Here is a 25,320-nt window from a genome sequence, read left to right on the forward strand (position 1 = left end):
TCTTTTATGGAGAATATAGTGATTACCTAGCTCCATCTAAAAATTTCCCATCTATATGCGTGTGATTAATGTAACATGGAATTTACAAATTTAAATGTATAATGCTGGAAAAGTAGAAATAAAGATTTTTATAGTAATGCAAATCTGTGCTGCCTACATTTAATACTTTCATGAATTAGAAAGTGAATTGTGTTTAATAGCTCAACATTTTTAATTAGTTTTGCAATGATAATAAATTGTTATACACATTTTAAGTGGATTTCTAGGCTTCTCGAATATTTAACTGACTACTATATTTTCATGTCTTTGAGGAAACATGCAGACAAGTAGATTACATAAACTGTGATATTATTTCTTAATGGCTTTCTCCCACACGCACATTGCCTTTCCCCGTGGGGGAAACTTTGTAGATGTTTTCTTATCCTAATGGTAAAGCAGTTTAAACTGGGTTCTCTAGATAGAATGATTTTGAAAACCAGTTTTAGGTGTATAGTCAAAAACAACAAAACAAACAAAACACTAAGAGTCATAAAATGAGAGTATAACATTGAGAGCAGTACCACAAAGAGATCGTGAAAAACAAAAACAGCCGAAAGATTTAAAGTGAATCTAAATCTAAAACGTGGATAATTATTCAGTGTGTTCCTCTAGCTTTCTTTCATTTGGGCTAAATATTCCGTTTTGTTCTCCCTGTTATGACTTTTTTTTTTCCTATTAGCCAAATAAACCTTCTTTTTAGATGTTTGCTATAGTGTGCATGTTCTCATTAGAGAGACAGAGTGAAAGTGAGAAATCACCCAGGAGGGTTGGCGACACGACAGTCACTTTTCCATTCTCCTCTTGGGTTCCTTGGCATGTATGCACATGTACCCAGTGTGTTTTTCAAGCCATCTGGTCCAGGACTCAAACCATGGAGTTGGCTGTGTGGGATGCAGTGCCTTAACCACCATGCCACCTACCAGCCACAAATAAGCCTTCTTTGGAAGCAACAGGTATTTCTCCAACTTGGCTTTTCTTTCATTTATGTGAAAGTGATTCTCTAGATAAGCAAAAGGATCATGCAGACAGTCCTTTTGGTATAAATAATGTTACTTTGAACACTTTCTTAATGGAAATTGCCAATATATTCAGTTCATGAGGTGTGAACATTTTTCATCCAGCAAGTATTTGTTGCATGCTGGGAGGCATGTAAAACAGAGTGGCTTACAATAGAAATATCAAACAGAAATCCCACATTTTTAGATGCTTAACATCTATTCTGAGTAACAAGATATGTACAGTGATTCCACATTGCTGCTAGGTTTTTCCCTATTTCTCCGGCTTCTGTCTTCTCTGACTATTGCTATTTCTGCCTGGCCACTAAATGGTGACATTCTTAAGGGCTTTGGTCCTGGATTCTCTGTTCTTTTCTCTGTCATATCTCTGAGCTTTCATAGGTGACTGACTATATTCGTATCCATTCATTATCATGGGGAATGGCTATGCTACAACCCCCCTCTCCTCCATCCTCCTTTTGTGATTTTGGGCATGTGTGCAAATGCACTTGATGTGATCCTCCAGCAACTGGGTCTGGGACTCAAGCAGTTTGTCCATGAGGGAATTCAGTGCCTTAACCACCACGCCACCTGCTGGCCCCAAAATGCCAACATTTATATTTCCAGGCAATACTGTTTTCTGCCTTCTTGACATCTGCTCTTGAATAACATATCCATAAACCTTGTACATAATCTTCCCTTCCAATATAGACCCTTTTCTAGTACTGCTGTCTCAGTAAATGGCACCGATATTCATACAGCAGGTCATGAAATCTAAAAACAAAGTGGTCATGCCCGACTCTTCTCTCTCAAACCTGTCTGATTCTCTTCATGTCTGTCAGCCCACCATTCTAACTAGAATTTCTTCCACATTGCACCTAGACTAGTGTGAAAACTTCACTACTACCTTCATCTATGCTGTCTTTTTTTCCAAGTATTCTCTATACTGCATGCATGATTACTTTGAAATTGAAATTTAGTCTTCTGACCCTATTATTTTAATGTATCAATATATCCATAAAGCCTTTTTGATTTGTTTTGTTTTTATTTTGCTGAAGGGCACATGTGCTTGCTGGAGAGAGAATGAGAGAAGGAAAGTTAAAAAGCGCCCTCTGTAGGGGATGATTATGCTACAATCTCCCCCCTTCTCCTCCTCGGATTTTGGGCATGCACACATACGTACTGCCATGTTTTCCAACCGTTGGTCTGGGACTTGAACTGTGCAGTTAACCGTGTGAGATTCAGTTACCTTAACCACACACCACAGGGTGGCCCAAGTCATTTACTTATTTATTTATTTTAATACATGGCTTTTGAGGGCCTGTTTGGCCACTGTTTACTTCTCTTTTGTTACCATGTCCACTTCAACTATGTGAGTCTTCTTTTTTATTTCTCCCAGGTTTTTGCCATAGGGCACATGAGCTCACTGGAGAGAGACAGAGAGATACAGGGAAAGAAAAAGTGAGAAGTCACCCTGGGGGGATGGCCACAGCACAATCCCTTCTTCTCCATTCTCCTCCTGGAATTGGGGCATGCAAGGACACCTGTAATAATTAAGCTGCCAGGTCTAGGACTTGAATTGTGGACAGCAATTAGAAGTCCAGCACTGTAACCATCACACCATCTGCTGGCTGCTTCATTGGCCTTCTGACAGGCCCTTTTTCTGTCCTTGTCCTTGCACAGATCTATACATGAAATACTCATCTCCTCTTTCCTTGGCTCTTACTTGGTTTTCGGTGGTTCAGGGAACCTCCTGTGTATAGGGTCTCGGAGCACAGTACACCTTTCTTTATGAGTCCTTGAATAATTACATTTCTTTATGAGATTACTTGAGTAGTATCCATTCTTCCATTTGACTGAAGTTACATGAGACCAGAAAGAGCATCTGTTTTGCTCATCTTTATAACCCTAGCATTTTAATAGTAATTTGTCTGTTATGCAATAGAAGCTCTAAAGATGAACTGAATTAATTATATGAATGAATGAACAAATGAACCAATGAATGAAAAATATGCAACAGAAATTAATATGAAATTTTTTGAAGGGAATAAAAAATAAATGGTAAGAAAGAGTTCATAGAAGATATGAAACTTGGGGTAATCTTAGAAGGCAAGTGAGACTGAATGAGAGGAGATGAAGAAAAGTGATTTGGTCTAGGGAACCACTTGGACAGAATGCTAAGAATACAAGTGATCTTTGGTGTAGAACGTTAACTGAACTAGATGAAGCCTTTTGGTTCATTCGTTTATACAGTGAAGGTAACATTGAGGATACAAATTTAGTCCAAGTCTACGGACTTTGGAATACCAGGCAGTAGGAGTCAATAGCTTTGGATTAGTTCCATGTACTGGATAGCTGTGGGTGAGTGTTAGAGACCGATGAGGGGACTGCTTTATTGAATGCATGGTTAAATAGCCACTGGGGGGATAAATGTCTTATAATATTGCAGTTATTAAGTATTTATGAGTAAAAGGCTTTATCAGAACAGGATCTTTCAATTGACCTTTAAAAAACAGCACAAAAAGTATTTTAACTCATCATTGAGTAGTTGTTATTATTTTGGAGCATTATTTGGATAAGCTTGTTTTTAATGGCTGTAACTGTATGTGCTCTTAATTCAGGTTAAGATGATAAAGCTCCTCACTTTTTTTTTTTTTTTAGTTTTAAAATTTCTGTTTAGTGCTTGTAGACATTGACATACACATAATGAGACAGCGGAGATTGGATGGTTTTTACTAGCTGCTTCATGCCACATCCATACGCTTCTATTTGCGTGCCCAAGATCCCGAGAGGAGAATGGAGAAGGGATTGCGGCGTGACCATCCCCCTTGGATGGTGATTTATCGCTTTCTGTCTCTATGTCTCTGTCTGTCTGGTGAGTGCACGCGCCCTATAGCAAAAATCTCTAAAAAAAAAAAAAAAAGTAAAAGTGGAAACCGAGCTAATTGTCCCTGGTTTGCATCTATGTCACTGTTCTTTTATTTTTTAAAATCTCAGTGTGTGTTGGTGACCTTTTCTGTGTTTGGGCAAGCACCCCCTGAGCTTTCATCCAGTGAGTAAAATAGAGCCATCGTGTACTCCGCGTGGCATGGTCAGTCCTTAATGCTCACTTAACAAAATTCTACACGACCAAATTGTCACAGTGGGTGAAGGAACAGATGGCCAGCTGGCTAGCATCCATGCCTGCTTTGTTTTATGCCTTCTCAAGTCTGCCACAAACAAGCCACATGTAAGACCTGAGGAGGCCGTCGAACAGGAACTCCCTCCCGTGTCCGCCGTGCTCCCAGGGTTCTCAGATGTGAAGTTTGGTAGGTGCCGTTCCCAGCTGAGTGCTGCTGGAACATCTCTTTCGGGGATTTCTCGGCCTCCCCATTAAGATGGCAGTCACAGAGGACAGATTCCAGAAATAAAAATAGAAACCCTTTCCTGCACCTCCTGCCATGCCTTTAAGATCAAAATCACTGTGCTAGATTTCAAGAGAGAAAGCTGTAGTTTTGTGGAAATAGTGCTGCTCTTTGTAACACCCATTTGCTTATAACATCATATAAGGATTATTCTTAATTTGATTATTTACATACTACTACAGCATTCAACAACAACAAAACCAATTAGGCTCGGCCCCAGGCTAAAAATAAGCTCACTGAAGCCTGATGGTGCAAATGAACAAGGGCTACAGATGAAAATGCACCTAATCTCTGAGCCTCAGGTTTCAGTATTGTTTATGAGAATAGGTTGGGTTATAGGCTGAAATTCCTAAAATTAATAACAATTTTTAGTCAATAGATGCACATTTATGAAGTAATACTAAAGTATCTAACACTTTATTAGGGACTATGGAGGTACTAAAATATAAGGAGTTAGGGGTTCTTATGTACAGTAGTTTATGGACGAGTCAGGGAGACAGAAAAAGACCTGTGGAATAATTAGAGAACGAAGCAGTGTGCAGTGAGATGCTAATCGTGCAGTAGAGGCAGCAAGCTTAGTAAGAACCTAAAAAAGGCAAAGACCTGTCAGAGAGTCTGATGGGAAACATGGAGTTTTTGAAGTCACTTGGAGGTACTCGTGGAATAGTGAGACTGCTTGATGCGCCTGGAACCTGGGCTCAGATAGTTGCTCGTAATAATTTGTACAGTGGGCCCAGCAAATGGTGCAATGGTTACATCACTGGACTCCCATGTAGTCGACTGCAGTTCAAGTCCCGAACCTGGTGACTTAAAACTTAACCTAGGCATGTAGGCATGTGTGCCCAAGATCCTGAGAGGAAAATAGAGAAGAGATTGTGGCATGGCCATACTCCCTGCAGGGGAGTTTTTGCTTTCTGTCTCTCTGGTGAGTGCACACTCCCTGTAGCAAAAATCTCTCTAAAAAATCAAAATAATTCATATAGAAAACACTGGTGTCTGCTCTCTCTGCCCTGCGCCCTGTGCTGTTGTAGAAGAAACAAACCATGGTGGCGAAGGGCAAACCTGAGTGTTCTCTTACTCACATCCCACCACCTGTTGTGCATTCTGGAGCTCCATTGCATTTTGCAAAAATGGCGGTTTGCAAGTTCTGACAGAGGCCCTTCTAAACCAAGTGATCTGCCATTTTGTTCGACTACTGCTCCCTGATTAAAGAGGACTTTTTATGGAACTTCCTTGGATTGATCAAAACTATGAATGTTGTTTTATCTTTTAGCTTGGATTGCCTTTATGATTTCTGATGCTTTCACAGGAATTTTTCCCATGGATATCATTACTCTTACTCTAAAAATCATCAGAGAAAATACTAACGTTGATTATCATAATGGCCCATGCTTTTGCCATCCACATTGCTCTTACATTTTAGAAGTGTTGATCCCGCTGGCTGAAGACTTCAAAGTGTGATGGACCTTATGTTACTGAATCCCACAATAACTTCATTTGGATTGGCGTTCATCAGTTCACAAAAGGCCTTTACGTACTAGTTTTACCACACATGTGTATTAAGTCAGGTTGAGTTTTCTTAATATTTGAAAGAAAACCAACAGGCAACGTTGTTTTTATCTTCTGTTCACTACTCGTTGCACTGGAAACAACCACATTTCACAATCAGTAGCTATTATTGGTTAACTCGAAGATACACAAAAATAAGTAGCATATTTTGGAGGATAAAAATAATGTATATGCAGTGTGACTACAGAGTAATGACATAGAATTCTGTTTGGATGATAAAACATTCTGAGCTGAGAGTTTTCATTATGCAAGTGGTGGTTTCGAAGGCTCGCTTTGGCAGCAGAGTTAGAGATGAATGGATGTAGGAGAGAATGCGAGACAGCTCTGTAATAAGCTGTAGCTATAGGAGTAGTTATCACTTTGTAAAATGATAGATCCTTTTATGTGATCTATTATTAATTTTTTCTTTTTTAAAAAGAATTATTGTATTTATCTTTATTTATTCATTTTACTTTGACCAGAGAAGGAAAAAGCATGAAAGAGAGTGAGAGGGAGAGAGGGAAAATGAGAAAGCAAGCCACCAGGTCCGGGACAAGAACCACTGTCGCCCATGTGGGAGTCCAACGCTCTTAACTACCATGCCACCTGCCAGCCCCTATTATTAATTTTTTAAGAGTCATACTAATATTTAAGAAGATATTTATTTATCAGGAAAAAGAGATATCAACTACTGTGTGCTTATAATTAATATATTTATAAACACCTCCTCAGAAAGTAGCTGACCTCCTGAGAAAAATACTGCCAACACTTTAAACAAAATTTTCAGTGGGTAAAAGATCAACCCTAGGACATCTTTATTTTTCCTTTGATGCTTCCCTGTATCTTGCATTGCCAGATCCCCTTTGATGCTATCTAGGTACCTATTTGTGGATTCTTTCTAGTTATTGTTTGAAATTTAGACAGATCTCTTCATCTCTGGCACTATCACAAGTTATCTACCATGGCTCTGTGATAAGAGGCAAGTGAAATTAATTTTAGCTAAGAAGTTAATTGGTGATAAGTATAAGTGCCATTTTAACCTCTTCTATCAATAAATTAAAACTTTGGCTTCATTAACTCCTTTGCTGGAAGAAAACAGCTACTCGGGACCTACAGTGGGCTTCAGAATGCTCCTCCTCCCGACTTCTATGTCTATACCGGGAACCTCAGACTCAGCCCTTATTCGAGAGTAGGTTATCAGTTTAGTTTGCTAATACCATAGACAAGTGGCTTAAACGACAGAGATTTGTTTTCTCATCATTCTAGACGCTAGAAATCGAAGCTCAAGATGTCAGCGGCACGTTTGTTTTCTTCTGAGCCCCCGCTCTCTCCTTGGCTGGCAGCTAACCCCACGCTTGCTGTGTCCTCACCTGGCCTTCTGTGCTGAAATCTCTGGAGTCCCTTTGTGCTTCTCAATGTCCTTTTCATAAAGGAACCAGTCATACTGGAGTAGAGCCCAGCCATATGACCTCATTTAATCTTCTTTTGCCTGTGTATGTTTCTGCCATAGGGCACATGCTCTCACCGAAAGGACAGGACAGTGAGAGGGAATGTGTGAAGTCATCCCCCAGGGCGAATGGCCATGCTGCAATCCCTTCTCCTCCCATTCTTCTCCTGAGATTTTGGGCACACATGCACACACACACCTGAGGGGATTTTTCAAGCTCCCAGTCTGGGACTTGAACCAGTCAGCCGTGTAAAAGTCCAACATCTTAACTACCATGTCACACGCTGGCCCTTACCTTATTTAATCATAATTACCTCTTTCAAAGCCCTGTCTTTGAATATATTACATTCTGAGATACCAGAAGTGTGGACTTCCATGTATCAATTTTAGGGGGAAACAGTTGAGTCCTTCATAGGGTATATTTCTACCCTATTGAGGATAGAGCATGTGTTTGTGAGAGAGAGAAAGACACTTCACAGGGTCAGACATGCCGCGATACCTTTCTCCAGTCCACTAGCCCAGCAGGGACACACCAGGCATGTTTGTAGTAAGCCATGTCAGGGACACCAGTGAGTATACGGCTTCCAGCTCCACCATCCTGTCCTCTAGCCCTGAGCCGAAGAGGCTGGCCGCAGAGGTGGGCCACAGGGTCTTTACAGATGTACATGTTTAAGGATTGCAAGACGAAATTATACTGGATTGAAGGTCAGCCCCAAACTGAATAGCTTATGTCCTTCTAAGAAGATGAGTGAGACGAAGGAAACAAGGCTTGTGAAGACAGGTGGAGATTGGTGTTCAGCTGCTGTTCACCTTCCATTGTGTGGCTGACAGAAACACCAGAGTGGGTGATTTGGGAAAGAATTTGAAGCATGTTCTGATGGCTGGAAAGCCCAAAGGCATGGCAGCCGGAATGGGGCCAGCCTGCAAAACAACATGGTCTACAGAAGCAGAGCATGGTAGGCGTGTGCAGGGAGGGAGGCTCGGGGGACACTGTCTTCCTTTTATAGCAACCCCTTCTAACAGGAAGTAACCCTTTCTCATGACAGATAGAACTACCTTGATCTCCTCAGATAGGATTAATCCATTCATGCGGTCAGTGGCTTCATGATCTGATCATTGCCCTTAAGCCTTACTCTTGAGGGCCTCACTACCTCCCAGTGCCACCACACTGGGGACAGAAATTCCAAACATGAACCTTTGGGGGACAAACTGTTATCCAAACCATAGTAGCCACTATAAACCGAGGGACACCAGGAGACACCAGAAACTGGAAGAGGCAAGGAAGGAGTTTTTTCTGGAGCCTTTAGAGGGAGCGAGGGCCCCTTGATTTCAGAATCTTAACATCCAGAACTGTAAAAGAGTAGGTTTATGCTGTTTTAAGCTACCATATGTGGTAGTTTGTGGTGCTTTGTTACAGTGACCCAGGGAAACTAATACAAAGTCTCTAAACACCTTCTGCAGAAACTGGTCATCTCAGTGCTTCTGTGGACATCTGTATGTGAAGACAGTCTAATACCAATTCTTGAGGAGAATTATCAACAGAATTGAAAAAATAAATAAATAAATATATGTATTTCTGTTCCATTCCAGATTTCATTTTTCATTACCTATTCAAATACCTTTATTTAAAAAAAAAAAAAAAAAAAAAAAAAAAAACTGGCCTGGGGGGAAGGGCACACAAGGCTAAGAGGTATACCGCGGTTCACGTCCTGGACCCGGTGGCTTAAAACTCACGCCGGGTGCGTGTGCATGCATGCCCAAGATCCCAAGAGGAGAATGGAGGAGAAGGGATTGTGGCGTGGTCATACCCCCGGGGGGTGATTTCTCGCTTTCTGTCTCTCTCTGTCCGACGAGCACACGCGCCCTATGGCAAAAACCCCCCCAAAAAAAAAAAAAAGACACTTAAATTTTCTGATTATCCATGTCATAGGATGTTTGAATTTTTGATATAGAATGGTTTATCTCTCCTTTAAAATGCAAAATATGCATAGACAGTGTTTTTCTCCTCAAATAGCTGGATATTGTGCATTTATGTGTACAAAAAGGGAGAGTTCAAAAGAGGAAAAGGAGAAGAAGAAAATCTAGTAAAAAATAGTTTAAAAGCATCTATCATGTGAGCATGCCCAAAATAATTCCTTCTTTTTCAAGTAGTTTTAAAATAAAGTAGCAATGGCTTAAAATTGAAAATGCCAAAATGTTCAGACCTTACTAAACATAAAACCAACACTATAAGAGAAGCTGGAAGGTAATTTCTAAGACCAGAATCTGGGCCAGCTGCAGTGCCACAGCAGTAAGACTGCGTTCTTCAATACGGAAGCCTTGTGGGAAGGTCCCTGGCCCGGGCTGGCTGGGCGAGGGTAAGATGGCCATGTGAAGACCTTCTTGGAGATGTCCCGTCTCTCCCTCCTGCCCCTTCCATAGAGGAAAGTAAAAAATAATTTTTTTTAATGAAAAAATAACAGTGGTTATTTAAAAATAAAGACCAGAATTTCTTTATAAAAGGTCCCAGCAAAGCCAACTAAATCAATTAATATTCTCATGGGGCATTGTGCAAATAACAGACCAAATTCAGACCAAACATTTTTTGGGGGCAAATAAGCTCTTTTATGGTTCTCTTTGGTAAAATGGGGAATGGAGAGAGAAAAAAAATATATTTCAGAAGAAAACCACAGTGCAACTGTTACTAGATTTTAGCTCTGTCCACCTTTGTTTTTTGAAATTTTAGTATTTACCTACTGTTTGGACAGAATCCTAACCTGTTTCCTGGCTTTTAGTCTTAAGCAAAATTTTCTTAACTTTTAAAAATTTTGATTTATTAAAGGTAAAACTGCTTTTCTTAAAATAAAAAAAAAAAATAGCAAGCTAAAAACAGTGCAGGGGATGGGTGGGCAATGGAGGCAGGGGTGGGAATCAAGGGGGGGAAGGAGCGGAACATTTAACAGGCACAAAAATGGAACACTGTCTGCTGATAATGTGTATGATAATGTCTTTGACTGGACTGATACGCAGTGTGTTGAAGGTGGCGAGATTCATTTTGTATGCTGTAAAGATGTACAGTGGTTAAAATAATGATAATAATAATAATAATAAAATAGGGGGGAAGACCAGAATTTGGAGTAAATGTTAAGAGTCCTAACCATTCCCATGTCGTTGCACTGTCAGAATTATGGTACAGCTATACTCTTGCAATTACCGAATAGACCTTTTTATAAAGAATTATTTATTTAATTTCATTTATTGTTATTATTGTTTTAGGGCACATCCACTCCCTTGTGAGAGAGACAGGCAGACAGAATGAGAGAGAGAGGAAATGATGAAGCACAGCTACCACATCTAGGACTCATACCACAGTTGTCCATGTGGGATTCCAGCACCTTAACCAACATGCTACCTGCTGACCCCACAAACGTTTCTTTATTACATAACCTAAAGTGCACATTTATTTTTAATATCCAAGAGCCAGAGTTTGAGGATAATCATTTTTAAGATTGACCGGATCAGGGTACACATTATTGCAAGAGAATGTTAACCTATTTATTTCCCAGGCATCTGTAGATACAGTAAGATGTACTTGATTTGAGGCATAGTCTTGAAATGTGTGAGAAGCTAACCATGTTACACGTATGTAAATAACTTCAGCTCTACTATTGGAATTGTGGGGAGGTAGATGCAGAGAAGTAGAAAATAGTATAGATCTGTTGCTTTGGTGGGCAATTAATCTTGTTGACATACTTATATGAGCTTGCATAAAAATGCCTGGAAAGCATGCTCTTGAATTCAGTTGTTCATTAATATTGATCATATTCTGTCCCCATTGTGTTAGGAGCTACTTAAAGATTACCTGCAAAAGTATTACAGCAGTATCGATTTTAAAACTCCCTGAAGCCTCTTGTATCTTGAAAGTCTGTTTACACTTTCATTGTTAAGAGTGATATTACCAAACACTGTCTTCTCATCAGATAATTTGGACTTTTACAAATACTAATTAGAATTAAAGCTACTATTCCCCATTCTGTTTACTTCTTCTGTGTACCAGTGATGCAAAAAGAGGTAGACTTCCCTTAAAGAGACTTTTGAAGTCAAAAGAAATTAAGATCAACCTTGTCTGTCTTTTTGTTTGTTTGTTTGTTTGTTTTTGGAGAGGTTTTTTTTTTTTGCTATAGGGCACGTGCGCTCGCCAGACAGAGAGAGAGAGACATAGAGACAGAAAGTGAGAAATCACCCTCCAGGGGGATGGTCATGCTGCAATCCCTTCTTCTCCATTCTCCTCTCGGGATCTTGGGCACGCACGCACACGCACCCAGCATGAGTTTTAAGCCACCGGGTCCAGGACGTGAACCGCGGTCGACTACGTGGGAGTCCAGCGACGTAGCCATTACGCTAACTGCTGGTTCCTTGTTTTTTATAAGTTCTAAATAACTGGATAATACTAGTTTGTTTTCAGACTTTGCTCTAGAATTATATTGTTTTCAAAGCTATTGGTAGGATACACACACACATGCACACACAAAAGGGAATTTGATAAAGTTTATGGAAAATGGAATTAAAGTACAAGTCTATTTGGGTGCAAATAATTTGAAATCCATTGACAGATTTTTCGTAATATGCATTTAGATGAACTTTTTGAACACCTTGGTATTCTGTTACTGAAAATATATGAGATGCCTCAAATATAATAAAGTTTTGTCTGCCGAAGTTAAGAACATGGCCCATTAAATACATTTGTTGGGCCAGCAGGTGATGTGATGGATAATGTGCTGGATCCCACGTGGCAGACTACACTGTTTGGGTCCCAGACCCAGTGGACTGAAAAACATATGGGGGGTATGTGAGTGTATCCCTAAAATCCTGAGAGGAGAATGGAGGAGGGGGAATTGCAGCCTGCCCATCCCTGCTGGGGAGAGGGATGATTTCTCACTTTCCCTCTGTCTCTCTTCAGAGACCCTGGGGCAAAAAATAAAAACAAACAAACAAACAGAAATTTGTTAATATGCTGCCATTGAAAAATCCTAAAATTAAATCCTAAAATTAAATTTTCAGAAACTGTCACAAAAATAAAGCAATGTATTAATACCACACATAACACCAATGAAGAAAAAGACATTAAATTACCTTTGAAATTAACTAGCACATAATAGGTACCTAATGAAAAAATGTTATTTAGTCTGAAGTTGAGGCGGGGGACACTTTCTATATTGAGCAGGTCAATTTGTTGTTCTCGCAATAAAAGGGACATTGTAGTCTTAGGTGATTACAGATTATTTAGATTATAGATTTAGATTATAGATTATTATCGTCTATAAGTGATTATTTATCAGGGTGCCAAGATCTTAAAATACTTACTTTCACTTTCAAAGTATGGAAGATTATTGAATGGGGGAAAAAGACAAAGTGTTTTCTAAGATTTCTAATGCTCATATAATTAGGCCCCTTATTACTAGGAATGAGAAATCAGAAATTGTTGCTGTATGTTTTAAGTGCTGCTACTGAGCATGAAACACAAATTTTTTTTGGCTACCAAACATATTTTGTGAGTTGAAACATTGGGTTACATTTATTAGGTCATCATTATATAGCAACTTGAATTCTCATTGTTTCATTTTGTTCATGCTTAAAGTGAATGTCTTTATATAGAGGTTGTTAAATTAGGAGCTACAACATTGTTAGTATCATTATATAAACTTCCATTTTCTTGCTTCTACATTTGTCAATTAAGATACATACCTTCATTATGCAAACATACATTCTAATGGTCTATTATTTACAACTTAATGTAATACTCTCTATGTTTAAACCCTATTAGAGACACAAGCTATTGGATCCTAACTGTGAATTTAAAAGACTTAAAACTTGAAAGGTGTAAAAGATGTTACAAACAGTATCCAAACTAGTTACTGAATGAAAAGTAAAAGACACAGATGTCCTAGAACCGAAACTTAGAATAGGGTCTAGGCAATGGATACAAGTGTTATCACTTGTTACTGTCATACACTTGCTTATTCAAAATGTATCGAACACCTGTTGTACAGTCCTTGACTTTTGTCACCCAGAATATACAATCTGTTGGAGAAAAGTAACCACTCAGTCATGAGTACTCCTAAAGCATCTGCATAAGGTGTGTAACTAGCATTAGTCTCACGGGATAATTACTACAAAATAATACTGAGGAAATGCTCATAATTGAGAGTTTATTTCAAGCGCAGCTGTAATGAAATGGAGCATTATGAGCATGGCAAAAGCTAGCTCTGTTCGTATTCTCTACTATACTCTGTCAAGATTAGCATATTAATATACACATTTCAACATGGCAGGAAACATGGCTTAATGCAAAGAGTGAAGATTTTACCAGAAAGCTTGTGTTAAAATCTCCTGTTTTACAGCTAGACATGTTATTTTACTTCTTTGAGCCTGTTTTCTTGCCTCTTAAAACAACATATATTCTCTAAAAGTGTTATAAAGAATAATGTGTGTACTTCATGTCACACAGCATGTCAGAGACTCCGACAGGCTAAATACTCTTCCCATTTACTTGACTTCATCTTTATCCTTGAAATGAAAGTGACTGCATTTCTTAGAGAAGTAAAAATAATAGCAGTCATGACCTTTAAAACAAATCATCTTATTTTTAAATACAGGTGTTGGATGAGGTCATGGTGTCCTTTGGGGTGTAAATAAAAGCTCCAACTTACCAATTCACATCTTAGGGACTCCCAGAGGCTGTACCAAAATCGCTCTACAGACTTCACCTGTGCCCTTATGATTTGTCCGGAATGACTGGGACATAAGTACTTGTATCGGCTGTGTCTTCAGGGCCCTGTAACTACCAGATTCTTGAATCCCTTAGGCAGCACAGACACCAGCATTTCTGCCCTTCTGCCAAGACGAGGCAGTTGAGTAGGAAGTCCTATTCCCTAATTTCCCCAGACACCACTCACAGGGGCATGTGTTCAGTGGACTAGTGCAGGGTGGGATGCTCGGGCAGACAGCTCGCAGAGCCTCTGCACAAACAACTCACTCCTGAATTTTGGCCATTCCATTTCTTAAGACTGACTTTTCTTCCCATAGTGCAGCTTCCCAGCACATTGTCTGAACCCCTACATCCGCAAAGACTTTGCTTCTCGATTTGCTTTTAGGACCCCTCTCCTTGATCTTCCCTCTCCATCCCTCAGGTCTTCTCTCTGAGGTCCAGATCCACTTCACTGACCTTGCTCTCCCCACCCTCTGCCCAAGTTCTGCTTTTCCAAAGATCAGTAGGCTCTAGTGGATGGAGTCACCTCTCAGGCTCATATTCGCCCCTTTCCTGTCAAAGTAATTGCTGTTGACCTCCTTATGGGAGGCTCATATTCACTCCTCTTTTCCCAAAGTGATTTCTCTTGACACCCTGCCTTGGAATTATTGCTCTAACTGCTCCGAACAACTAGCAAAAATCTTGCTATTTCAGTCTTTTTCTTTTTTTTTTTTTTCTCCTTTATTCAACTCTGTAAGTGTCAGGGATCATGGAAGACATTTATTTTCTCTCTAATATAAATTACTCCACTCTCTTGAGGGGAAAGACATAGCTTCATCAGATTTGGTTTTAATAACTATTTTTTCCTCCTAGGTATAATTCTTAAACCTAATTTTCTTAATAGTAGGGTTTTCTTTTTAATTTTTACAGATATTACTGAATTCTTATTCAGTTTGTTTTCTCATCTGCAAAATTGAAAAATTGAATTAGAGAAGCTCTAAGGCTTATTTGCTTAAAATTATATATTTTTAACTCATTATTTTATTTTTTCTTTAACAATAATATGCCTGGTTATTAGTTATCCATTAATTTCTTAAAAATGATGTATTATTTTCTTATTTGGAAGTGAATCAAGGAGTCAAAACTCTAACATTTCTTTTATTTCCTTTTCACTGTCTCAAGTAATTGATGCTCTGAGGAGTGATGTTTCAGAATCACAGCTTGTTAGTTTGAGGCCTGAATCCATGACACTGGTCAGTGTTGATTTGAGAAATATTATCTCATCTTTCTGACCTTCAGGGTTTGTTGTTGTTGTTGTTGTTTTGTAACCTATAAAAAAGAACAATAATGACAACTACCTCTTGGAGTTGCTGTGATGAATAAAACAGATTATGTGAAAAGAGATTGTGAAACCTAAGGTACCATCAAGTGTTAATTCGTTTGAGAGGAGGGAAGAAGTAGAAACTGAGAATGAAGAGGAAGGACGGATTCTATAGCATGATTTATTTACATCACTTAGCAATGGAAATAAATGACTGAAATTGCTCCACAATGGGTCATTGGTCTTGCACTGTCTCCCCTCTCTCCATAATTGGCAAGGGATAACCTTTAGGGCAGGTGATAGATGATTTCATTTGATATGTACTGCACAGCACAGAACTGCCTACTGAAATAAATGTTTTTGGTTTTGTTTATGAGAGAGAAAAAGAGAGTACAGGAGGGAGGGAAGAGGAGAAATACCTATATATTTTGAGAGTCTCACCATGTCATGATCCTCTTGCTGAGCCTTCCAGCTAGCTAGGACCATAGGTGCATGCCACTCTGCCTGTGCTGCTCAGGCTGAGCCAAGAACTGAACCTGGGCCTCCTTGGAACCTCGGACACTGCACAGCACTGTCTCCTGCTTCTACCACCAGGGCTGGATAGAGATACATATTTTTTGGCAAGATTTTTAGCAGAGGACACTTTTGCGAAAGAGAGAGAATGAAAAATCACCCCCCAGGGAGCATGGGCATGCTGCAGTCCTTTCCCCTCCATTCTCCTAGGATGTTGGGCACACACGCCCATGTGCCAGTTTAATTTTCCAGCCACCAGATCCAGGACTCAAGCTATGGTTGCCAGCATGGGAGTCCAGCACCTTAACCACCATGCCGCTTGCTAGTCTCTAAATACATTGTTTCTAATTGGCGTGGAGTTATCTGGGAAGAATCATAGATTAGATACCCTGATTTCTTTGTACTTTTGTTTGTTGTTTTGTTTTGGGGGGGTTGTTTGTTTTGTTTTTTCGCCAGAGACAGAGAGAGAGAGAAAGTGAGAAATCGCCCCCTGGGGTGATGGCTCCACTGCAGTCCCCTCCTCTGTTTTCCTCTCAGGATTTTAGGCACACATGCACATGCACCCTGTGTGAGTTTTAAGCCACCAGGTCCAGGACTTGAACCATGGTCAGCCACGTGGGAGTTCGGCTCCTTAACCGCTACACCACGTGCTGGCCCTTTTTCATACTTTTTGAAAGCCAGACCTATCAGCTAATGGAGGTCCAGGCGCTAGAGGGTTCCTGCATTGTCACATTGTTTTCTATTCCACATAGATATTTACTAGATTCTATGACCTCTGCATTTCGTAAGATTTTAAGTGGAAAGAAACAAGTAAAAACAGCTGCTAGAGGAAGGAATCGAATCAAATCATCTTGCCCCAGAGCAGGATAGTGTAGCCCAAACCCAAAGTGCTTCCCCCTGGCTGCTGAAGTCCTCACACTGTCAGAGACGAGGGGTCATGAGGGACTTGGTTCCACACTGGGGGAGTCATTCACCATTGTGCTCCTTGTCTGGTGGAACCCCCACCTGCTTGCCTCAAGTTATCATTATTCCCGTGTCCAGCCCTCCACCTTCCTTCTTGTCTCAGATGAAAACACTCACTCCTGTCTTCACTCATCTTTTCCCAGGACTCAGAAATCCTCCTCTTCATGTAGAGTCAGACATGTATTTAATTATTCTCACTTTCCTTTTCTAATATGTACATCTTAACTTTTACTCACAAATCTGTTCTGGTCTCTCCAATTTAAAAAGGCAGAGAAAATGAAAGAAAACTCCACCTCTGCTTGGCCGTTCTGCATCTCTCTGGAGAGCTTTATTATCCTTCACCTTGACTCTTCCCTCCTTCATCATCTCCAGCCTGGATTCTGTCCCGAGTCAGTTAGCACCCTCCAGGCATCAGGCTGTGAGACAGCATTAGAAGTGGGAAGGACTCGCTGGGGGGATTTGTGATGGACAAGGTGTGAGACAGAGTAGGCAGGATGAGCTTCAGTCTGTGACACAAGCATGGCTCTTCTGAAGGGAGAAAAGGAAGAAAAGAACATACATGAGAAAACCCCGAAACTGCCATGGCCTTGGAGAAAGTCTCAACCAAACTAATAAGATGTTCCAGAACAGAGAAAGTGTGTAAGAGGAGTCCCAGGTGAGGCAGGTCTGGCCTGGCCCCTCGCTCCCGTAGTGCTGTCACTGCCCCTGGAGAGGGGTGGTGGGGCAAGTGCTTTCTGGCAGACGCTCTGTGCAGGAGTTGATGCCGCCAGCCCGCCCCAGCGCTGCCAGCTGCTTTTCTCCCTGGGAGACTTGAGCACCATTCAGCTGGCTGCCACAGGAACCAGTCATTCTATTGAAGTTACTTTCTCAGAGCTGAGAAAAGACTAGCAGCCTATCTCCTCTAACTATGTAACTTTAGATGATCTTGCTTCTTCTATTATTTTTAATTTATTTTTAAAGAATTATTTATTTAATTTTGTTGTTATTACTATTATTTTAATTTGACCAGACACAGAGAAAGGTAATGTGAGAAAGCAAGCCGCCAGGTCTGGACTTGAACCATGGTTGGCTATATGGGTCTGGCGTCCCAACCACCAAGTTCACCTGCTGGCCCCTTGCTTCTCCGGGTATATGCTCCCACAACCTCAAAAGAAGTCCATCATGGGACCAGCGGTTAGCGTAATGGCTATGTCGCTGGACTCCCACGTAGTCTATCGCGGTTCGCGTCCCAGACCCAGTGGCTTAAAACTCACGCCGGGTGCGTGTGCGTGCATGCCCAAGATCCCGAGAAGAGAACGGAAGAGAAGGGATTGCGGCGTGGCCATCCCCCCTGGGGGGAGGGGGCTGATTTCTCGCTTTCTATCTCTGTCTGTCTGGCGAGCACACGTGCCCTATAGCAAAAACCTCTCCAAAAAAAAAAAGAAGTCCATCAGTGTATTGCAGATATATATATGCTACTTGCACCATAAGGGGACAAAATTCGTAATTCTGGAACTTGTCAGCCAGCGTTGCTATTAAACATACAGAAGTTATTCTGAAATTCAGAAGCCTAATAATACTGAACTAAGTGCTAGTAATTTTGAGTGCCTAATTTGTGACCGAACCTGTTCTGAGTATTTTATCTGTATGAACTCATTTTATCTGTATCATAATCTCTTGAGCTACATTTTATTAATAGTGACAGTTAACAGAAGTCAACTGAGGCACAGCTAGGTGAACTCAATCTCCCAAGAGCCCATGGCTAGGAGGTGGTGAAATCAGGATTCGAGAGCTTACACAACCGGGATATGTTTTGTATCACTAATTGCCAGAATACGTTTTCCTAGAAAATTATTCATTACAGAGTGTCCACCTAATTCCTTTTAAGCACATGAATCATGCAGCAATATTTTGTTGTGTTTCTCTGTCTTCCAGGGCCCTGCGTTCCTAACCCATGCCATAATGGAGGAACCTGTGAGATAAGTGAAGCATATCGAGGGGACACGTTCATAGGCTACGTTTGTAAATGTCCCCGAGGGTTCCATGGGATTCACTGTCAGCACAGTAAGTCATTTGTAGCCATTGTGGTATTATTATTATTGACCGAAAGTCTTATACACATCGTCGTCATTCTTGTTTCTAGTGGAATCGTAGAATAGCAAAGAATCCTGGTATTTGGCTAATGCTGCTTCTCTCATGGAGTACACGTTTCCAGCTGAGGACTCCCAGCCTGTTTTGTCATCTCCCCCATGGCGTGGGGCCTAAGAGTCTTCCATCAGACTTTTCATAATTGTTTAGACATACTTGTAAAAAAGTTGCTCTTGCCACTGATCTGAAATCTGTTTCTGCTTTTCATATGTGTGCTAAAGGTAACCTTCAGGCTTCCTGAAAATTATTCTAGCCATTAGGTTCAGAGATGACACCTAGAGAAGAAAGCTGCCTCCTTTGTTTATAAGTTTGTTTCCTCCTTTTTACTTTCCGGCATTTTAGTGTGAAAATCTTTGAAATTTACCAAGTATATTATCTGCACATCTTTCTCTTCTCGCCCCTTTTCTTTGTCCTGAAAAGCTAAACATCATAGATCTACTTTGGAGGATTTCTTCTAGAGATAAGGCTGAACATAGATCAAATGAGCGGTGTGGTCCCCTAACTGCTGTAGGTGTTCAGCAAGCAGAAAGGCCACAGAGAACAGAGAACTTCTCAGCCGTCAGGGGAGCTTTTCACAGAGGCTGTTACAATTGAGTTAAGTCTTGAAGGAGGAACAAGATGTTAATTGGAGAAAGAGAAAGGAGAAAGAGAAATTGTACGAAGGAGGACGAGTTGGGAGGGAATATACGAGGGGATTTCAAAACATTTGTGGGAAAATGGAATTAAAAGACGAGTTTAGGGCTCTTTGATGGTGGAGGTGGCCGGATCCCACATGGCTGACTGCATGGTTGGAGTCCCGGTGCTAGTGATTTGAAAAACACACCAGGTCTTCACTAATATGCACTATATTCATGCTGGGGCAAAAACATGTTTTGTACAATGTAAAGATGTATCTCTGAGCTGTGTGCCGCTGCTGCATCCTGTGGTCGGCCCTCAGTTATCTTTAATGGCCTGAAAGTGCCATTGCAAACATCAAGTCATCATTTTTCCCGGTATAAGCAAGGCTTCTCTATGTGCTACTTCCTCCTAGTCTAAATATAAAATAGTCTAAATATAAATTATATTTATATGTGTATATATAAAATAAATTATATAATATATAATATATAAATAATATAAATATATATATATATATATATATATATATATAAAAGAAAAATAGAAAAATGCACCAGACACATGTTCATGGATGCCCAAAATCCTGAGAGACTGGAGGAGAGGGATTATGGCATAGCCATCTCCCGGGGCAATGCTTTCTCGCTGTCCCTCTCTCTTTCTCTCTCTGTGTGTCTCTCCAATTAGTATGCATGCCCTACAGGAAAAAAAAAAAGTACAAGTTAATTTTGGTCCCAAAATTATTGAAAGTCATGCATTGCTTTTTCATTAGATTGAGTTTTTCATGAACTCTTTGAAGACTCCCATAGAAGCCGTGAGCACTGCACTGATGGATGAGACAGTGGTGTTAACAACAATGAGGCGAAGCTAGAAACGTCAACCAGATCCACATTTCTAAACACTGGCAAAAACATGAATTGCCTCCTGGCTTTGCAACTTTGGGAGTAGTTTGTACTATTCCGGAAACTTGCCAGGGCTGAGATTTTAGAATTTCTGTAGAAGCCTGTTACATTGTGTGGGTCTTAACCGTCTTACAACTGGCACCTAAACTTATTGTAATGTTCCCTAAGAGCTCATGTCACCGACAAGGAATGAGAGGCTCCTGACCTGGCTCAGGCTGGGTGCAGAGATGCCAAAGCTGGTTCTCTCTGACAGCAACATCACTGCTCAACCTCCATGTAGAGACACCTCAACAGCCCTGGTAAGACAGAGCTAGGAGACCTGAATCTTGTCATGCACTTAATGAAAAGAATATTCTTTCCTTCCTTATAAAACCCTGTGATCTGCTGTCAAAAGCAATGCCTGAGGGGAGAGTCTGATCACATACTGGAGCCCCTCAATTCAGAGGGACTTGTCTGTACCACATACCCTAACAGAGGATCACCCTAAAAGGAAAATGAGATTTCCGTGGTGGCTCATCCACTGTCGGTGGACTTAGACCCAAGGCCGTTTCATCCCAACTTCCTCTTTTCTGTGATGCTGGGCTGCAGGCAGGAGGAGGTAAGACTATCTAAAAGCAGATTCTTAGTGTTAGAATAAATCCTGCCAAAGTTATAAGGGCAATATTCAGAAAACACGAATAGACCACTAGTATTCCTTAAATATTTCCTATTTATTCATCTTTCCTCTATAACCTACTATTGAAGTTAGAATGAGGTTGGGGCCAGCCTTCAGATTAGAAGTTGGGAAACTCCCAATCTTAGTTCCAATTAATATCTCTACAATGGTACAAAATTCTTTTCATATCTCTGAACCTTTTTTTCTTTATATTGTGAAGGTCAGTTTAGTTTCAGTTACCTCTTTTTGTTCATTTGTTTGAAGTTTTTTGTTTTCTTTTTCATGAGAGTTAAATTAAGCAAGGGAATGATAAAGAAAGAGGCACCCTTGGGAAATTTTTACACCACTGACCTCCCCTCCCAGGCAGCCAGCCAGCCAGGATCATGGGTCCATCCTAACCATGCCTGTCATGTACAGGTTGATTTGGAAGCTGAACTCCTGTTTTCCACACAGCCCAGCATCTCTGAGCTGTGTGCCGCTGCTGCATCCTGTGGTCGGCCCTCAGTTATCTTTAATGGCCTGAAAGTGCCACTGCAAACATCAAGTCATCATTTTTCCCGGTATAAGCAAAGCTTCTCTGAAAAGGTGCTACTTCCTCCTAGTCTATACATGGTTGTCAGGGAATTTTTTCAAGAGGACTATCAGCTTGGTAGCAATAGGGTAAGTCAGTTTCATTCCCATTCCCTGGGTGGAACATCCAAGTATTCATATACTCTTACACCTTACTCAAACATGCTTCAAAAATCCACACAATCATATTGAATTTCAAAGTGTATTTCGAAGCACAATAAATCTTTCCCTTACTGTATCCAGCTCCCCACAAGACCTTAAACCCATGTTAGAATTGCAATGGGATGCCCAAAGCTGAGAGATTCGATTCAGAAGGGGATTTTGTGGTCTAAAACAGCTAATCTCTATTCTCTGGAGTGTATCATTATTAGAAGCAACAGAGAATGGAGGAAAAAAAGACTAGGTTTGAAATCTGAAACATGGATTTGAAACCTGACCTTTATAGTTATTGGATCAGTGACCTTGAGCCAGTCACTTGACCTTTCTGCAATGGAAGACATATAAATTGAGGACTTGAACTAGAAATAGAAGCTCTTTGGGTCTCATGGGCCAAGAAAGTATGATGATTAAATGTGTAGCTCGCTCACTGTACAAAGGTTAGCAAGACTTTATAGATGAAATTGAAAAGGATTATATATTGAGAAAGCAGATTTAAAAGTGCTGAGAACCCTGGAAGTTTTTTTCAGGTACAAGAAACAAGAAAACAGTTCTTTAATCTTTTGCGAGGATTGCTAGTTATTTGGGTTTGTTTGTTTTTCACTGTGGCAATAGTTTTTTGGCCCTGCTATCCTTTTAGAACTTTGCTACTAAAGGGGTGGTTACAAATCCGCATTACCTGGAGGATGCTGTAATGCAGATTACCAGACATCACCTCAAATCAACAAAATCAGAATCTGTGTTTCACAATGATTTCCAGTTGACTCCCACTCATGCCGAAGATTGAAAAATATCACTGCTCAAGGTTTTCAGTAGTTGAATGCGATTGTGACATGGCTTAGGTAGCAGTAAATGGCAATAGATTATAAGCAACATATTTATGAAAGTTTTTGATTAAAAAAGGCTGAAAATCAATAAAAATGAGAGCTGTACTACTGTAGTATGAATGTGTCAGTTGGAAAAATAATTGGAAAAATTCATCAGACAGCCATATTTGGGGAAGTACTTACAGTTTAATTCTGTAGGCCAGAATGGTAACTAAATATCTTTTGAATTATAACTAGACACTTAAAGAATTGTTATTGACATAGACGTGACATATATGAAGCTAATAGGTTTAGTTTAATGACTATTTTGTCAAAATTAGAAAGTTATTTCCAGTGTCAATGTTATTACCTACATATGCTTTTTTATTTTACTTTTTAAAATTTATACACTTTATTTGTAGAACAGTTTTAGGCTTAGAGAAAAAAAATAAGTAGATAGTGCAGAGTTCCCATTTTTTACCTCCTGGTGTTTCTTTGATTATTGATATCTTGCATCAGTATATTTGTTACAGATGATAAAACTGTATTGATATGTCATTTCTAATAAAGTCCCTTGTTTATATTAGGGTTCACTCTGTGTATTGTATAGTTCAATGGGACTTTATAAAGAGACATTATCAAGAGACTTTATAAAGAGGTTTAGGGCTAGCAAGGTGGCATGGTAATTGAGGTGACTGTGTTCTCCGTGGGTGATTGCAGGGTTTGAGTCCCAGTTCTGGTGGTTTGGAAAACACACTGGGAGCATGTGTGTGTGCATGTAGGGTTCTGAGGGGAAAACGGAAGAGAGGGAATTACGGCATGGCTGTCACCCCTGGCAGGTGATTTCTCACTTTCCTGCTCTCTTTCTCTACCTCTCTCCAGCTGGTGTACATGTCATATAGGGAACTATTGGGGGTGGGGGGAAGGAGTTTATTTGACTTGATTCTGGAGACTGGAAAGTTAAAAGGCATCTCAAAGTGGTGGAAGGTAGAACTTTTTGAACTGTTATTCCTATTATAAGTGGTTCAACAGACGAATCTCAGGGGCGGGGGGGGGGGCGGATTCAAACTATAGGGCCCCCACTTGACAACCACTGGCCTTTTTCTATCTATAGTATTGCCTTTTCTATAATGCCATGTATACAGCTTGGAGCTTTTTCTGACTGGCTTTTATTTCCCACTTAACAATATGATTTAAAGTTTATCCATGTCTTTTTAGGACTTGATAGCTCTTTCCTTTTGATTACTAAATAATAGTTCATTTTATGGTCATGCCCACAGTTTGTTAATTCATCCATGTGTGGAATAATACCTTGGTTGCTCAGAGTTTTGGGCAATTATTAATAAAGCTGCTATAAACATTCATGTGCAGATTTTTGTGTGGGCATATTTTTTTTTAACTCATTAGGGTAGTACCTAATAATGCAATTTCTGCATATGAAAATAAAAGTTCACTCAGTTTTGTTAGAAATTTTCAAAGAGCCTTCAATGATGGCTATACACTTTAACATACTCGGGCAATGAATGAGAATCTCTGTTTTGTCATTGTCAGTGTTTTGAATTTTAGCCATTATATATTCTTTATATGACAGTGAAAGTAACATGAGGTTATAACTTTATATGAATAGCAATGATTAGTATTAGAGTTTATATATTATAGAATTATCAAATGAAACATGTTTCTAAAATGTGCTAGAATAATGTGAAATACACACAAAAAGGACCTTCAAAAAAATCATGGAAAATGGAATTGAAGTAACACTATTTTGGGATGAAAAATTTATCCAATCCATAAATCAGTTTTTCTTCTAATATACATTTTGCATGAACTTTTTGAAGACCCTTCCTTTGTATATGTATATGTGTGACTAAATTAGAGTATATAAATTATAGGATGAATTGAATGACAGGTACTTTTGGAATGTATTTCTAAGCAAGCAGATTTCTGCTAGGGATGTATTTGGGCTGGCTAGAAGTAATCATATTTTATTAGTTGCCTAGTAACAACTCGAATGCCTTAGAGAAAGAATATTGCTTCCTTCCCAGAACTCTGCCTATCTTCCCACTGAAAGCATTTGCGGTGTTCTTCTATACCCATGCATAGTCGTTTGATTTTTTTTAAGAATAAATTTTCTTCATTCCTACAGAGGGCTGATCTAGGAGCCCACCACACTCAGAAAGAAAAGGGACTAGTTTAAAGAGTGACCTGTATATCAGATTAACTCAAGACAAAATGCTTGCAAGTCTTTTTTTTTTTTTTCGTCACTGAAAAACTTGGCCAAAACAACACAGAATCTAAAACTTTCCTTTTTACATGTTCTGCTAACTATGTTAAGCAGTTTGGTCTTAATTTTATACTATTGATTAATGCATTCTTACATTCAACAAATACTTTTCAAGACAATGAGTCCTTTAAGTTTTATAATTTCCATATTTTATTGATCAAGACAAAGATTCCTTTAAGTTTTATAATTTCCATATTTTATTTTCTCAGATTTAGCCAATGATATTTACTCATTTAATGATCATTGTT

At 39.8% G+C, this 25,320-nt stretch overlaps 1 protein-coding gene across 1 annotated transcript in view; it reads left to right on the forward strand.

Moving 5' to 3' along the window:
- Positions 1 to 25,320, forward strand: part of EDIL3 (EGF like and discoidin domains 3) — a 496,837-nt gene that overhangs the window by 216,825 nt on the left and 254,692 nt on the right. The window contains exon 4 of the mRNA XM_006143479.1: positions 18,872 to 19,000. Coding sequence (XP_006143541.1) covers positions 18,872 to 19,000 — 129 coding nt within the window. The remainder of the gene's footprint in view (positions 1 to 18,871; positions 19,001 to 25,320) is intronic.

This window comes from Tupaia chinensis, unplaced genomic scaffold (assembly GCF_000334495.1).
Source record: "Tupaia chinensis unplaced genomic scaffold, TupChi_1.0 Scaffold000099_1, whole genome shotgun sequence".
Taxonomy (NCBI): Eukaryota; Metazoa; Chordata; class Mammalia; order Scandentia; family Tupaiidae; genus Tupaia; species Tupaia belangeri.